At 32.9% G+C, this 15,506-nt stretch overlaps 1 protein-coding gene across 1 annotated transcript in view; it reads right to left on the reverse strand.

Moving 5' to 3' along the window:
- The window catches only part of LOC130443180 (runt-related transcription factor 2), a 59,877-nt gene extending 45,172 nt beyond the window's left edge, over positions 1 to 14,705 (reverse strand). The window contains exon 1 of the mRNA XM_056777688.1: positions 14,279 to 14,705. Coding sequence (XP_056633666.1) covers positions 14,279 to 14,705 — 427 coding nt within the window. The remainder of the gene's footprint in view (positions 1 to 14,278) is intronic.
- Positions 14,706 to 15,506: the final 801 nt, after the last annotated feature.

Genomic DNA, 15,506 nt, shown 5'->3' on the forward strand with positions numbered 1-15,506 from the left:
CATGATGATAGTGGAATATAAGACTCAAAGATGGGTGAAATATTATCGTGCTGATGTTGAAATGCGGCTAAAGATACCATAAGTTTTGACCTTACGCTAAAAATTGTCAATCTTTTTTGGCATTTTCTATTTTCTTTCTACATCGGTTGATCCATTTATAATACGAAAAATTTGAGTTAGGTATGTCAAAGTATCACACTACAGATATAATAAAGCTTAAATGATATATTATCAATAACTACGCTAATTCGTCCATTCCCATCGAATCTTTCGAAACTTATATGAATAGTTTTCAACTACTTATAGATCTCTTCGATAGAAGTTAACTCCTGTGCATAAACTATGCAGAAAACGGTACTTGAGGACCTATTAAATGATATTAATGGTTTTCTTGAAGCAACAATCAAGCTGTTTTATGAAAGCTTGGAAATTAGGTGAAATAAATGTTTATGAAACATAGATCGATCACCAAAAGGTACAGTAAGCTCATAGGCAGTCCAAATTACCCTTGTAATAATTCTGTGATAAAAGGGTATGCTGTATGTTCCTTGAGCTATAACTCAAGCTGTTAGTTCAGGGATTGTTAAATCGAAAAATACCCAGCGATTTTCAACAGCGTTATACTGCAACTCCACAAACCAAGACACCACACTGTGCAAGGCGAACCTTGGAACAATTAGTGAATTTGGGAGGGATATACTACCTCACGTACCTCACTCGCCCGATACTGCAGCCTAGAATTTCCATTTATTCCAATTGATTCTTATCAGTCATGCTTCTAAGCTTTGCATTTTGATTGTAAAATTTTGTTAGTAATGACATTATTGTATTAAATATAAAGTTGTTAAAACTAATCGTTTGAATTTAATTTGAGAGACCGACATCCTTCCCTTTTTGTCTGTTTTTAGTATTATTTCAGGCAGGCAAACGTTAATTAAGCTTATTTCAGTTATGTTTCAATACCCATGATAAAGTAATTATATTAAAAAAATATATTTATTTGAAAACATCGAGGGAATTGATTGACATCCAAAAGTGGTTAGAGCCGTTAAACGTTGGGAGTGTATAATCGATTGTATTCCATTGTCGACTCAACCAGCGAACGGCGGACTCGGTGGACTCTGGCAGACCGACAGATTATTGCCTGTTATTTTGTGTGTATTTCACTATCTCTCAATGTTTGTTTTGATTATTGGAAAAGCTCTTTTGTGCCAGTTTTTTGCTTAATCTGGTTGAGTTAATGTGTTTTGCATTTTCAATTTCTATGATTTATGGTGCTGGAATTTTGTTAGCGTTTATCTGCTGGTAAATTGCCAATTGTGGATCATCTGGGGTTTTTAACGATAGCGAAAACGAGAAAAAGTCCTTTTGTATTTCATTCATTTGATCAGATTCATTTCAGAATTATTTTATTATCAGTAATCGTTTTCACCACATTTATTCAGCTTTCTTTTTAATATATTTATCTGTTTAGTAGAATTATTCAAACTAGTATACTAGAGTTTCCTGTAGCTGCCTGTAAAGAAATGCAATAATTCCAACAAGATAGCGATACTAATTTCAAAGTTATATTGATTCAAAAAATGGAAACAATGTAAAAACATAATGCTATACACTTATGTTTATATACACATTTGAAATCTAATTTATTGATATAAACGTTTGTGTCAACTTCTCACTGTCCCAATATTTAGTTATGATATTAAATCGTTGAATAAGTAAACTACGGCTGCTATAGCTCCGTTTTATATATTAAAATGATTTCTAGAACCTTCGAATTGTAGGTTAAACACAGTCACATCAACATTATGTGAGTGAGTCACATAATGTAATAATGATGATAATTTGTGACAATATTATCAATTAGATCAATTACGATCTCATACGAGTTTGTCGTTTAAGGATTTATAGCGAAAATGCGTTGACGGTCGCGTGGTTAGGTCGTGAGTGCTAGTCTGGATGATATTGTACTGTTATAGTATTTTTATTTGAATTATATCCATTATACAAACTGCAATGTTTATTGTTTAGAACATTTTTAATTCTATAGACCCGAGCTCGGTCTGTCAAACTGTCGCTGCAATTAATCGGCTGCAAAGTATGTCTTGCTCAGGCAAAAATGATCCTTAGTCGGGTACCTTTCCAGTAAATGGTCATAAGTTGAAAATTTTAGACAGACACTGTGTAGAGACATTTTTATTTTTTCTTCGGGCACCTAGGTTTGATGACAGAAATACTTGACATGAAAGGAAGTTTGACAAACTTGCATTCATCTGACAATAATACAATATATTTGTTGAATCAATATTGCAAAATTGGTTCCAAAATATCTTGTTGATGAAAAGCTTGAAAACCTTGTGGGTCGTTGTTATTTTAACCAATAAACTCCCCCTAATCAAAGCAAATATCTAATAAATATTTTCTTTTGCAGATGGTCAAATATATTTACACTGTTAATGCTACCACATCAACACTCAAAATTACCAAAGTCCAACGCGCGATTCTATAAGTTATCGCCGTTGTAGACCGAAGGTAACCTACCTCCAGTCTCTTAGTTATGGTGTACTGGTAGCTTAAACAGTGTGTTCAACAGTGGTTCTAGAAATATTAGCTGAGTTTCACATCAAAAATATTGTACATAGAGCCGTTGAGACGGCTGATGACCATGACTATAGAAGAATAAAAAGTAAGGGTATTATCCAGCAAAGGATGAACGAAAGATTTCCTAATTAATGAAAGATTAGAAAAATGTTACTCACTATCTCCAATCTATTGGTAGAACACGTTTAAAGAAACACAGACTTCAGAAACAGACAATTCAAGGATGGAAGAATGAAATAGAAATTTGAATAAGTACAAACCTTCGAATATTTGGGAAGACCTGAATAGAATACGAATCAAGTGATTGAGGAAAAGAGATTGGGGACAGAATTAGGGAGCCTTATGTGGCTCAACCTCACAATAGGTGTACATATTTTATCCATGATCGTTTTAAGGGTAAAAATCTGATCTGTAGTTTCCGTTTTTCTCTTTAAGCATCCTTGGTACTCTCGTCTATCCTTTTTTGGTACCCATCTGTTTCTTACAACTTTTACCAATACACCAGTACACCACAGCAAGAAGTGGTATACCTCTAAAATTTTCACATCGACTTTCATCTCCCTTCTTGAATATTGGACAAATTATTCAATTATTCCGTCTTCCAGGTATTTTTGCCAGATCCCAAATTTTCATTCGAATTCTGCATATTATTTCTGTACATCTTTGCCGCCGTGTTTGATAATTTCGGCTGGGTTCGCCTCCTGTCCTGCACTCTTATTGTTTTTTGAATTTTCCATTTTTTTCTAAGATTTGTTTCTAGCTTAATTCCTGTTCCAGTTCTTCTTCTTGTCCATCAAAGTTTTAATGCCTATTTTCCTTCCAGACCTCTTTTTTTCACAATTCATTTCAGTCTATTATTTTTGCTCACAATAATTTTTTCATCAGGTCTATAATTCAAATCTACACGATCCATGTCACAATTATTGCCTAGATGAGATTTTGCTACAAAATCAATTAACATAATGGATCTGATAAATAATTCCTATATACTTGGATGGAATTATCAGAGCTACAGCTCAAAATTTCACTATTTAACAGCACAAAGAATATAGTAAAAGTTTATATGAAGTAAATCACACAATGAATGTTATTTAGTTGGAAATGATTGCTAGAATAAAAAGTAATCAGGATGATGACAGTCATATCTATAATTAGAATTGATTGAATCTCGTTCTATTAGTGCAACAAACCACAGTCATAGTTGGAACAAAACATGCTATTAATGAGAGGTTTCCACGGTCAGGATTAAGAAGAACAGAACTGAATTCACCGAGTGAACCGCGTTGGAATTGTGGAAATTCTGGACATCCTGCCTCCCACTTTGAAGCCATTATCAAGGAAAGGTGGTTATCAATGAACAAAGAAATTAGTGGTTGGAACCTTCGGGTTGCCTAAAGCTTATCTATGACAGTTTAAATTTGTTAGTGTGTATAAAAGGAGCCTCTTATTTCCAATGAATTTGTTTTTATGTCTGACTCTCATAAAGGGGAATAGCTACACGGTTCGTATCAAGTAATATCGAGCATATTATTCTTACAATATTAGATTTATTGAGCAAAATGTCAAGTAAATTTATATATTTATATAATGCAATTTCACACCAAAAAAGTACTCTTGATAAAACCCTGTATACTGTATCGTTTTCGGAATATTTTCATTTGTAAATTATAAAGTAATAACCGATGCTAGTATGAAGTAATGATAAATGATAAAAAAAAGCTAGATTAGGTTCAAAATTTCAAAATGTCTCCGTTTTTACGAATACAGAAGTTAATCCTTTTTTCTAAAGAATCCTTTGATCTTCTAAAAGGTTGAGAGTCAGCTATGAGATCATTAAAGTGACGTTGAACTCCTCTTCCTTTAAGATACCATCAAACTCTGTAATCCAAGGGATCAAAATCGCTTGACCGAGGAGGCCAATGTATTAAAGCTTCTGCACCTCTACCAATTCATCGATTCGGACCTCCTATCAAAGTGCAGTGAAGCTCCATATATACAATATCTCGAATAAGTGAATGTTTAAGTATGAAACAAACAACAGTATGAGTCCATGAACCAGCACTCAGTCGCAATTTTTTAAGTGTTTAAGTTCACTCGATATGTTGCTTAAAACATCTAGTATTGAAAAAGTTATGTTGAATACAACTTGGTACGAACCGTGTAGTTATGAGAGTAAAAAAACAAAATTCATGGGATGTATCAGCTTATCTAAACATGTTGTGTAATGTGTATATTTTTTTTCATCTACGCCCTTTGCTGAGTAAACCCCCATTTATTTTTCTATCGATCCTAGAGACGGGATCACCTTTTTTTAAACACCCTGTATATGTTTGTATATGTCGATTTTTGAGCATTATTTGAAATTTCGCACATCTGATCTTATAATAGTAACTATCAATATGAAATAATAACAGCATGGAAATCAAGCACCCCACTTTTTTTACATCAAAATTATATATTTTAAGTATAACTCCACCCTTATTTGAAGTGTTGAAATAATATTTTTCTTTGGAACGAATCTATTTTGTTCAGAATATAATTTGTGGCATCACATCAATTCAAAAACTAACGAAAATATTGTGAAATAACTGATGAATTTTTCCCATTCCATAGAGCCAATCGAAAATTCCAAAAATATCATCCATTTATCCAATCAAAATAAAATCTTTCCGGAATTTCAAGTGTTAATTCCTTAATAAGCTATTTGGAATACGTGGGCAATTATGTTTCAATCTTATTTGAAATATTCTTGCTCCGGAATATTTTCAATGTGAATCGAACGTTATATTAAAATAGTTGGTGAGTATTCAAATTTAATAATAATCAATTTAAAATATCATCACCACAAATGCACTTCAAGAATTTGTAGTCTAGAAGTTACGAAAATCTTCTAGTATGAACTATGCCGTATCTTTGAAAAGAAAAATGGGAAAGTAAAGAGAATAATAAGCAACCAAGAAATCGTGGTAGGATACGTGTGCTTATGAATACACTACTCAACAATTGATTGGGGAAAACGTAATCTCATAGTCCAAATAATTATTTATTGGATTTATTATCGGTTTTAAGCAGTTTAAACTGAGAATTGTTTTCTGTTTGCTGTTATGACCGAAGCCGACACAAAGCTGCAAACCGAATTGTGATGTTGTTTCTTAAATGTCTCATTTTCAGCTATTCTAGTTTATGTGTTAGATTTCATAGTAAAAAATTCATCGAAGACAGGTAGAACTCCCTCACATGCATCACAATTGGACATTGTGTAACGCCAAGGGTATAACAATTCCAAACGAAACTGGTAGACTGGTTGAAGGGGAAAAGGAAGTGCAGCATACCCATACCATTTCTATTTCTGACAAATTTATATGAACGAAGACAACAATAAGACAATTATCTGTATAATAAAAATAAATGCTGACAATAACATGAAGTTGACTTTTATTAAAAGTTATGAATAAACTCCAATTCATTTCTCCACAGAAGAAACAACGAATTTGCATCATCTGTTGAGTATAATAGCGAATTTAGATCATCCGAAAATAGTCTAGGTCCGACAAAAAGTTCTTGTATACGGCACAGACCAGCCGTGTTCAGGTATTGATATGTAAGATTATGAAAGACTATTGATGTTATTTTTATACGTTTCAAATCTGGCTTTGCCATAATTTTTTATGATGAACGAACTCAGAACGTGTTTTCACGCGAGTACTATTTGAGTTATTTATATTGGTCAAAATATGTAATTACATGGCGAAAATTTTCGTGCGATGGTTTTCTGTGGATTAAAACAGTGTACTGATCAAATCGTTTCGGTTTTCCGAATTCATTCAGGGTCATCAAAAAAGGGTTGTCACGCTAGAAAACATCGATGCTGTACGTAAACTGATATTGCCAGATCGTCATGAGAAATAGCGTGATATTGAGGAATACTTGGGCCTAAGTGGTATTGGAATTTACTCAATATTGCATGAACATTCGTTTGTCAAAAAAATATGTTCGTGTTGTATACCGATAATTTGACAAGCGCTAAAAAACGCTCATGTAGATTAGTGCAAAGAAATGCTGAGAAAATTCAAATACGGTGCTTCAAAAGACGTCTATAATGAACCCGAAACTAAATAAAATTTATTCGAGCACGAAGCACAAATAGTCGCTGTTTTTTTCTGAAAAACTGGCAGCATTTGTTCACCAGAAGTGCTGGAGAAAATCAGGGAAACAAATCGTAGAAAACGAATCAATGAGAGCTCTCACACATCTGAAGGGTTCTAATTTAGGTCGTGTTGTCTAGAGTATTTTGGAATAATTCTTCGGGCTAGATGATAAGTTTATAACACACGCAAAATAAACGTTAGCAATGTAAGTTAAAAAAACTCTGGAGATATAGACGTAACAAAATAAAAAAATCTGATTTATCTACACAAGTTTTGGAGTCTTTCTGGAAACGTCTTCTGAGCAACTGACTCTCTCCTCTACTTCTTATGTAAGACTTCTCTTAAAACTGAATTCGTTGCTGAATGTTGCTGACTGGCTTAAACGACGCCCTGAGTACTGAAAAGAATTGAAATGGGAGAAAACAAAAAACGATAAATGTAAAAAATCATCAAATAATGTAAAACTGTTAAATTGATGAAATATATTTTCCTACATATCAGTTCAAACAAAAATGATTTTGAAGGGTAAAATCATCATTGATTTTTAGTCTTTTTGTGGCACCCAACGATTTTTTCTTTTTCCCGTAGATCAAAATGTATTGGATACCTAAATGGATTCAAAATAGAAAAAATGCTTGGACAATTGGTTCAAACGCATAGAAGTTTATTGATGTCAGTGGAGGCCATATAAATATTTGTCTATCACAAAATTTAAATAGCAACCCTTTTAACAGCTATTGTTTTATCCTTATATTTATTATTAAACCCTACAGAAAAACTATAATACTTCAAGATTAGATTGTTCTGCTTCTTTTATTTTCAAGGTAAAATGTATTTCTCTATTTTACTGATAGAAGTTAAATTTGCCCTGAAATATGCAATGATCATAAATCACAATATTAATCAAATTTTTCAACATGATTTTTTGTATTTTTTTATTACTTTTTAACCCAAAATTGGCACTGTATTGCTTCGTAATTTTAGATGTGCGAAACTACAATGGAAAATCTGTAGAATTTTGGCAATCTTGTTGATTGAACAAACATCATATCAATTATAAACGAAAATGTATAATGTAAGAATGAGTATTGTGGCTCAACGAAAAGCAGGAGTTGAACTAAGTCTGTGTACATACAAGATTGGAAAAGATAGTATCATTGTTAATTATCGAATGTTATAAGTATTATGGAGTGTTAAAACCCTGCTGTTCATTTAGAAAGTCCTGGTATTTTGTTACAGTTCAGCGTTCCTGTTTCGAGACACATGTCTAGAAAAATTCATTCAAATAACTGGGAAAAGCAGAGAAAAAACAATTAAATTTTACCCCATTTTTCCGACAGTTCAGACACGAAATTGTGCATTCTCTTTGAAATCCCAGAAAACCGAAACATAAACAGAATCACCAAATAAAAAGCGAATGTTTTTTCAACGTAATCCTAAACAAAACTTTATTTTTAAATTAAATGCTATCAGGGTTTCCAGCTGGAGAGTGATATAAATGAAAAGGGTTAGACAAACAGTTTATTTTATGGCAGATTAACTTTTATAATCTGTTGACAGTTTCCCGGAACCTTGTTGGCTTTCTACCGCATAATATTCCCGCCTTTTTAGTCATGCGTCGAAGGTCTAGATTTTCTTGAGATTTCCTTTGGTTTTCTTATTTATCCCGACGTTTAAATCTCTAGAATAAGATGAAGGTGTGAGTTTTCTCAAGGATAAACTAGATAAGCATAAAGAGTTAATTAGTAATATTTCTGTAGAAATTGGAGAAGTCACATTTAATAAACGGTCAAATAATTCTCAGATGAAAGAATCTCTATGAAATAGGAGTCGGTATAATACTAACGTAACTTTCCAGAAAAGATCCCTTAAAAATAATAATGACATTATTTTGTGTGACGAGATACGAGAATTATTCCGAAATCGAGTCCGTTAACAACATAAAACATACCTTATTTTTTCAATTTTAATATTTACATTCTTAACATAAGTCTCTGTTTTATGCATGCATAAGTCGTAGACATCTGCCGCCCTTGAGTCTTAAACTGCTTCTTTTACCTCATTTTCTGTGGTCAAGAATCTCTGTAATGTAACAAAATAAGTGAAAATCCCTTGTTCCCTTTCAAAAGCTCTGATTTTGGATGTGAAGAGCCTGGTATTGTTAGATAGCGATAAAACTGCCAACTGAAGAAATCCATGTTACGTAATTTCTATTTTATTTCTAAGTATAAGTTTATTTAGGATCTCTTGCACTAGCTCCATCTTAATGACTTCAATGAAGTTATCCAAAAGTAGTGAAGTGAAGGTATTGTATTGTATTATATATATACAAGGCGCTTCAAAAAAAGGTGATCCCGTCGATAGAATACTGAAAAATATTTGAGGGATTTCAGCGCAACTACTGGCAAGATTGAATTTAAATTTTGGACGTAATGTCTTGGAAACTGATACATCCAATGGATTTGTTTTTATGTCTGACTTTCATAGAGGGCGCTAGTTACACGATTCATACCAAGTAGTATTGAACATAACTTTTTCAATATTTATGAAGCAAAATTTCAAGTGAACTTGAACATTATTTAATTTTACACCAAACAGGCCCTCTTGATAAATCTCGATACTGTATACCGTTTTCGGAATATTTCGATTTGAAAATTATCAAGTAATAACCGATGCTTGTATAAAGTAATGATAAAGTTATCAATATTGAGTATTATTAATTACTAAGCATTATGTGAAATGACGATGTTTTGTCGCGTAAATGAGATCCCATCGATGAAATGGATACATTTGAAAAAATTGGAACTTACTACACCTTTTTGGTGTAAAACTGAATGATGTTTCAGATCACTTGAAATTTTGCTTAATAAATCTAATATGGAAAAAGTTATGTTCAATACTACTTGGTAAGAACGGTGTTACTAGCGCCCTCCATGAGAGTCAGACATAAAAAAAAATTGTTGGATCTATAAATCTATCTATTTCCTAAGCCATAATTTTTTTCAGCAAGGAGTACCTTATTTTCAAAGAATCGATTCGGAAATTCATTTCATTCATCCAATTCATCTTTAGATTGTACAGGCTGTCCATGTAGAAGTTACGGATTGTTAATAATTGGGCATGAGCCGCCCCTGGCCTTCAGATAATAGAATAGAATTATTCATTCTGTTAAACACACCATATCGACATACTTGATCATTAATTGAAAATTCATCATGTTCGAATGTATAATTCAGAACATATGCTCAAATATAAGTTATGATTTCGCAGCTTTAAAGACGTATCACTCAGAAACGAGGAATCGTATGAGAATTTTTTTCATCTTACAGCATTATTTTCACGTCATCTACTCACTCACGAGCTTTTAGCATCATGTTTTGGAACACCCTATAATAAGTCCAGTTGTCACATACATTCGAACTAAGTCCTATTAACTTTTACTTGTTCGGACTTACTGAATCTTGTTTACATACAATTTTTATACATCGATGAGTACGTGAGTACGGACTGTCGCGTCGCATGCCTAGTTTTGAAAATATTAATAAACCTCTTCAAGTTCATTACAATATTTACTGTAAGAAAGTCCAGCAAATTACATTGAGGATACGTGAACACGATTTTCACCAAAAACTTTCTTTTAATTTACTGTACTCACTCATTATAATATTATGCTTACAATTGAGATCAGTGGTTCTAATGAACCTTTTTAGAGTTTGTTTTTTTACTTTGATAAGTCTAGAGGACCATTTCACTAGTTTTGGATATTATATATATTTTTTTGTTTTATAATTATGGAGAAGGAGCATCTAAGAACTTTTATTTAACTTTCGCACTTTATATTTGCAGATGATAGTGTTTTTTTTTATTCAATAAGTTGCTCTCGACCATGAGCGGAATTATAACCATGTTTGCAGGGTGCTCAAGACTGTGAATTCTAGACTTTGGAAGGCTCTGGGCTCTTCAAGATAACAAAATCCTCTTTGATGCCATGTTCATGAACTCAAATAAATTTTTTTATATGTACACTGCGATGACAAGGCTTTTTTCTAGTTAAAATCTATAAAAATATATTGGAGAATCTAGACAGAAATCTTTAACGCTTTTCATAGACAAGACAGACTATTTGATAGTATAGAAGAACCTGTACACAAAAACTTCCGACTTTGATGCTGCTGCTGACACTTCCAGTAATAGTGAAACCGCACAAAAAAATAACAATGAATCTTTTGCATCCAACAATGACAATAATCTCAAAAAAAAATAAGAATCCTAACTCCTAAAAAATGTGTAGAAAATGAAGGAGCATTGTACGAAAAAAAGGAATAAGTGCAAAAGCAAGTGGGTTGCCTTGTAGTGACATCTAAAATACAAATTTGAGATTACTGAGCAAAAAAGATTTCCGCTGTCAATCCTGGTTTTCGGAAATATTATTTGAGACAAGGCTTCCATTAGTAGCATCAAATATAGAAAAAGTGTCATTAAAAAGGTCTCAGGAACGAAATGGTCAAAGAAGTAACCAGCGAGATACTGTATGGACGAGTACCATTTTGAAAAGTAAGAATTTTTTATAAATACCTTACGCATCTCAAGCCAAACAATTGAGACTATCGTAAAAAGAAATTGAAAATATTACACATAACAAGACAAAGACAAATAAGACCGTATACCCAAATTACAGATATTTGTGGGACATGTGAGACGACAAAGATTTTGGAAGGAGAAGGAAATTAAGTGACATTATGTACATTGAAGTAGGTTGTTGAAAATTCATCATCTTACTTTATGGTCTGATGATTGCCTCAGTCAGAATAGTTAAAAGAGATGCTTTACCTTCAGATGTTGGCTCTAAGACCTATTCTTCAAGTCATAAGTCTTAGCCGAAGGTCAAACCTACCTGAGAGTGAATACAGTACATTCCGTAATAGAGCGTGAAACTAAGCAAATACCAAAAATACCGCATTTTTGAATAATGACGTTGTGGAATTGGCAGAAGCTCCTGCGATTATGTGGGTTTAAAAAAGACTAAATGTGGTGTCAACGGAAACCAACGAATCGAAATCTAAGAAGGAATTAATGCAACTAACGTTTAAATGAAATCTTTTTTACTAACTTCTCAATAAAACGAGAAATACGAAGAAAAGGTCGTAGTATACCATTTTATCGAACAGATTCCAACGAAGAATATATTATCGCTGATTTCAATAGAAAAATAAAATCATTACACATGCTGGATAAACTCTCTATATTGGTAAAATCAACCAAAAGCTGTACCTTCAAACAAGTATAGACATCTATAAAAATTGTTGAGATAAATAACATCAATTGTTAACAAAAAAAACTTACAACAAGAAAAGTCTTCAAGGTTGTCTGATAATAATAATTTAGTCTAATATTTCCAAAAACTAGCAGCACATGTGCTTAAGATAATAGATAATAGATAATTAGATATTCCAGGTCCAATATTATTAATAATATTCCGAAAAATCCAATGTAGACTACGATGAGATACAGACAAAAAATCCAAGTAAATTTTAACAATACAAATACAACTAACACAATAACTATAAGAGGTTGAAAACTGCCTGATGAAATGAAAAATCGAGTGTTTTAAAAATGTGTGAAGTGACATTAAAAAAAATAATGACTGGGCTAGAATTACCTTGTAGAGATTTATTAAATCAATGCCAGAGAGAGGACTTTTATATTTAGATTAAATCCTAAATTGTGAAAACAAAACTAAAAACTTTTGAAAGGCAGAACTATGACATTGTAAAAAATGTTGTACACTAAAATATGTTTTCAAAATAGAGAAGATACGAAGAAAGCTTTCACAATTTTTAACTAATGTCAGATGTTATGATGTTATTTAGAAACGCAAATCAGAATTTCTATATCTGCTTTGTAACCTATAATAGAGGTTACAAAGATTACGAACTTAACAAAAGATGAATTAGAAACTTTGAAATCACATTAAAATATGTAGAAAAAAATCGCGAGATAGGAAATAAACGAAGAAGTACTATATGAACGTCATTTTTCTAAAATGCTTCTCGGAGTAAATTATAGTGGAAGCGATGGAATATTAGATTGTAGGTTGTAACTAACAAGTGGAGAAAAAGGAGGCAGAACAAGCATATATGTGAAAGATAAATTTGACGGTAAAGTAACAGAGAGTATGATTTGGATCTCACTATACTTCAATGCTTCTCTGAGAAACAATAGTAGGGAGAAGCATGTGACAGTAAAATTATCCCAGAAATTGTTAGGATATCATTATTGTTCAATACTACTTGGACCAAATTATACAAGAAGCATTGGTGAATGAGACCGTCGGACTAACAACCAGAGTAGGAAAAGGCGACAGAATCACAAGTGTCATAGTAGGAGGAGGAGGCATTTGTTGCTAAAGTACCATGACTAACATGTGGGGAAAACAAGGGAGAAGAAGCACAACAGAAAAAGGCACTCGACGGTTTACTGAAAGAATAATTTGAATGTAGTTCAAAACATCATTTTACAGCAACTCCAGTTAACACATTCAAACAGTTTTTGTCACATTATAGAATAGAGAGGTGGAGCATGAAGTACAAAGGGGAAATATTTTTAGTCAGGGCGATATGACAAAGAATACAAAAGAAAAAAAGTTTACCCAAAGAATTATCACACTTTCACGTTATTCTGGTCAATTTGCTCTCGGGGAAAGTATCCGATATCGAACCGAAAAATTAACAGCGTTTTATTGTCGGCATTGCAAATCATTATATTTAATAAGTGTGAGTTGATTCAAATACAAACTAGACCTAGTAATTCGAATCGTCTTTCTATGTTATTTTTTCATGCAGATAGATTTTGAAACAAATTAATACAATTTCGCTGTTGACGCATCTAAATTCGTGCATTAAATTTTCAGTTTCTCAGCTTATTATAATAAAGATCGTGATATTTTTTGACAAAACTTATTACAATAAAATCATATTCGCAGTACTTTTTGGATTTACCTAGTTTGTAATTTGGTTTGATTGACAATCCATCAATTTTGTTATACATAAACGTACACTTGAGTCGAATAATGTATCTGAACTTTTTGATATATTCCTCTCTTCATAGTTTCTTTCAATAACAATGAACAAATGTGGTAAATCACCTTTTTCATAAAGTCGCACTTCAAATGTTTGTGTAGAATATTTTTCTTTGTTTTCACACAGTTCATTATCGGAATTGTTCCATCACCTCCGTACAATTTTTGCCACAATATCTTCAATTTCAATAACATATTTAGTGCTTAATTCATCAAAGCTGAATAAATATGAACAAATCTAAATTTGGCTCTAGATTTATGTTGGTACTGATTTGACTGGGTGGAAAAAAGTCGAAAGTCAGTGATGACTTGAGACGATAATGACTACATATTCGAACACTATATAATTGGAAAACTATGATCTTAACTCTAGCACATAATTTTATTTGATTTGACTGGAAACATGGATCATATGATAAAAATTGTCGAAAGAGCAATTCAAAAATCTCACCTCGTCCACTCCTGCCAACAAACCGGAGGTCATTGAATTTTGCCACTTGGTTTTTCATAACAGCAGTAGAATTTCTTAGTTCGGCACAATAGTTTTCATCATTCCCAGCTTTCACAGTCACAACAGTCCCATCCCCCACGTCCCCCAAAGCAACCACTTTAAACGCTACAGGAAGGGTCTTGTTGGATCTCCAATGAGGTGGTAGGACAGTACAAACGAACAAAGGACTTCCTGTCCTGATAAGCTCTCCCGGATGTTCACTCAAAAAATCGTTCAATGTTCTTTCGGCCAATATATCACTTGTCATTTTAGTATAAGTATCTTGTATCAAATTGGTAGTACCCTCGGGTGAAGAGGCACTACCCGTAGTACCAGTAGGAGTGTTGGTCAAGTGCATAGTTGCGAATTGCGTCCAATCAGCAATCATCAGCAGATATGAATAAATTTATCAACATTATTTCCAATTATTTAAAATTTAATTTTCTTCATTGTACTATCGAGATCCACAACTAACTAGTAAGTGATAACAGAATATTCATTTTCAACGTTTTTGAAACTACCCTGGTGGTTTTCTACAATTAATTTGGCACTAATTTCATATGAATTTGCAGTTCTTTAGTCACTTTTTTGATCCTTTCAATCATTTGAAGATTATTACATCGCGAAAAAGTATTGTGTATATTATTTTATGCATGATGTACATCGCGAAACACTTGTTTAATATAAATCGCACAACAGCTTCGAGTTTTTATTCACATTTTCGTAAAAAAAAATGCATGCTACACGCTCGGCGTCGGTTGCCTAGCAACACATGTCAACACTTTTTCTGAATGAAAACTTTTTATAGGGGTGGGGAATGATTGGTATAACGCACACATTTAGTACATCCACCGATCAGGTGCGAGTAGGTTTTTTTCTTTCAAATTTCAATTGAGCGCGGATGGAAAATCGGAAGAATCGGGCACTTTTTTGCGACATGAATCGCGGTGGATTAAAACATGTGATGTTGGGATTTCTGTTCACCGCTACTGCCGACATTTAAACCAAAACTAAAGATTTAGCCGGTATGTTGTTGATTAACTAACAAAAACGGCATACATCGTACGTCGTATTCTAAAAATAATCAGTTGGAAGTGGTTAGAGCAAGACAAGTAGCAAGAGTGTTGTCTACTAAAGCAGTAGCTACCGCGCGTTTGATAACCCTTTACTTATCAGGGGAGAGTAGTAC

The sequence above is a fragment of the Diorhabda sublineata genome, chromosome 4 (genome assembly GCF_026230105.1).
Source record: "Diorhabda sublineata isolate icDioSubl1.1 chromosome 4, icDioSubl1.1, whole genome shotgun sequence".
Lineage (NCBI taxonomy): Eukaryota > Metazoa > Arthropoda > Insecta > Coleoptera > Chrysomelidae > Diorhabda > Diorhabda sublineata.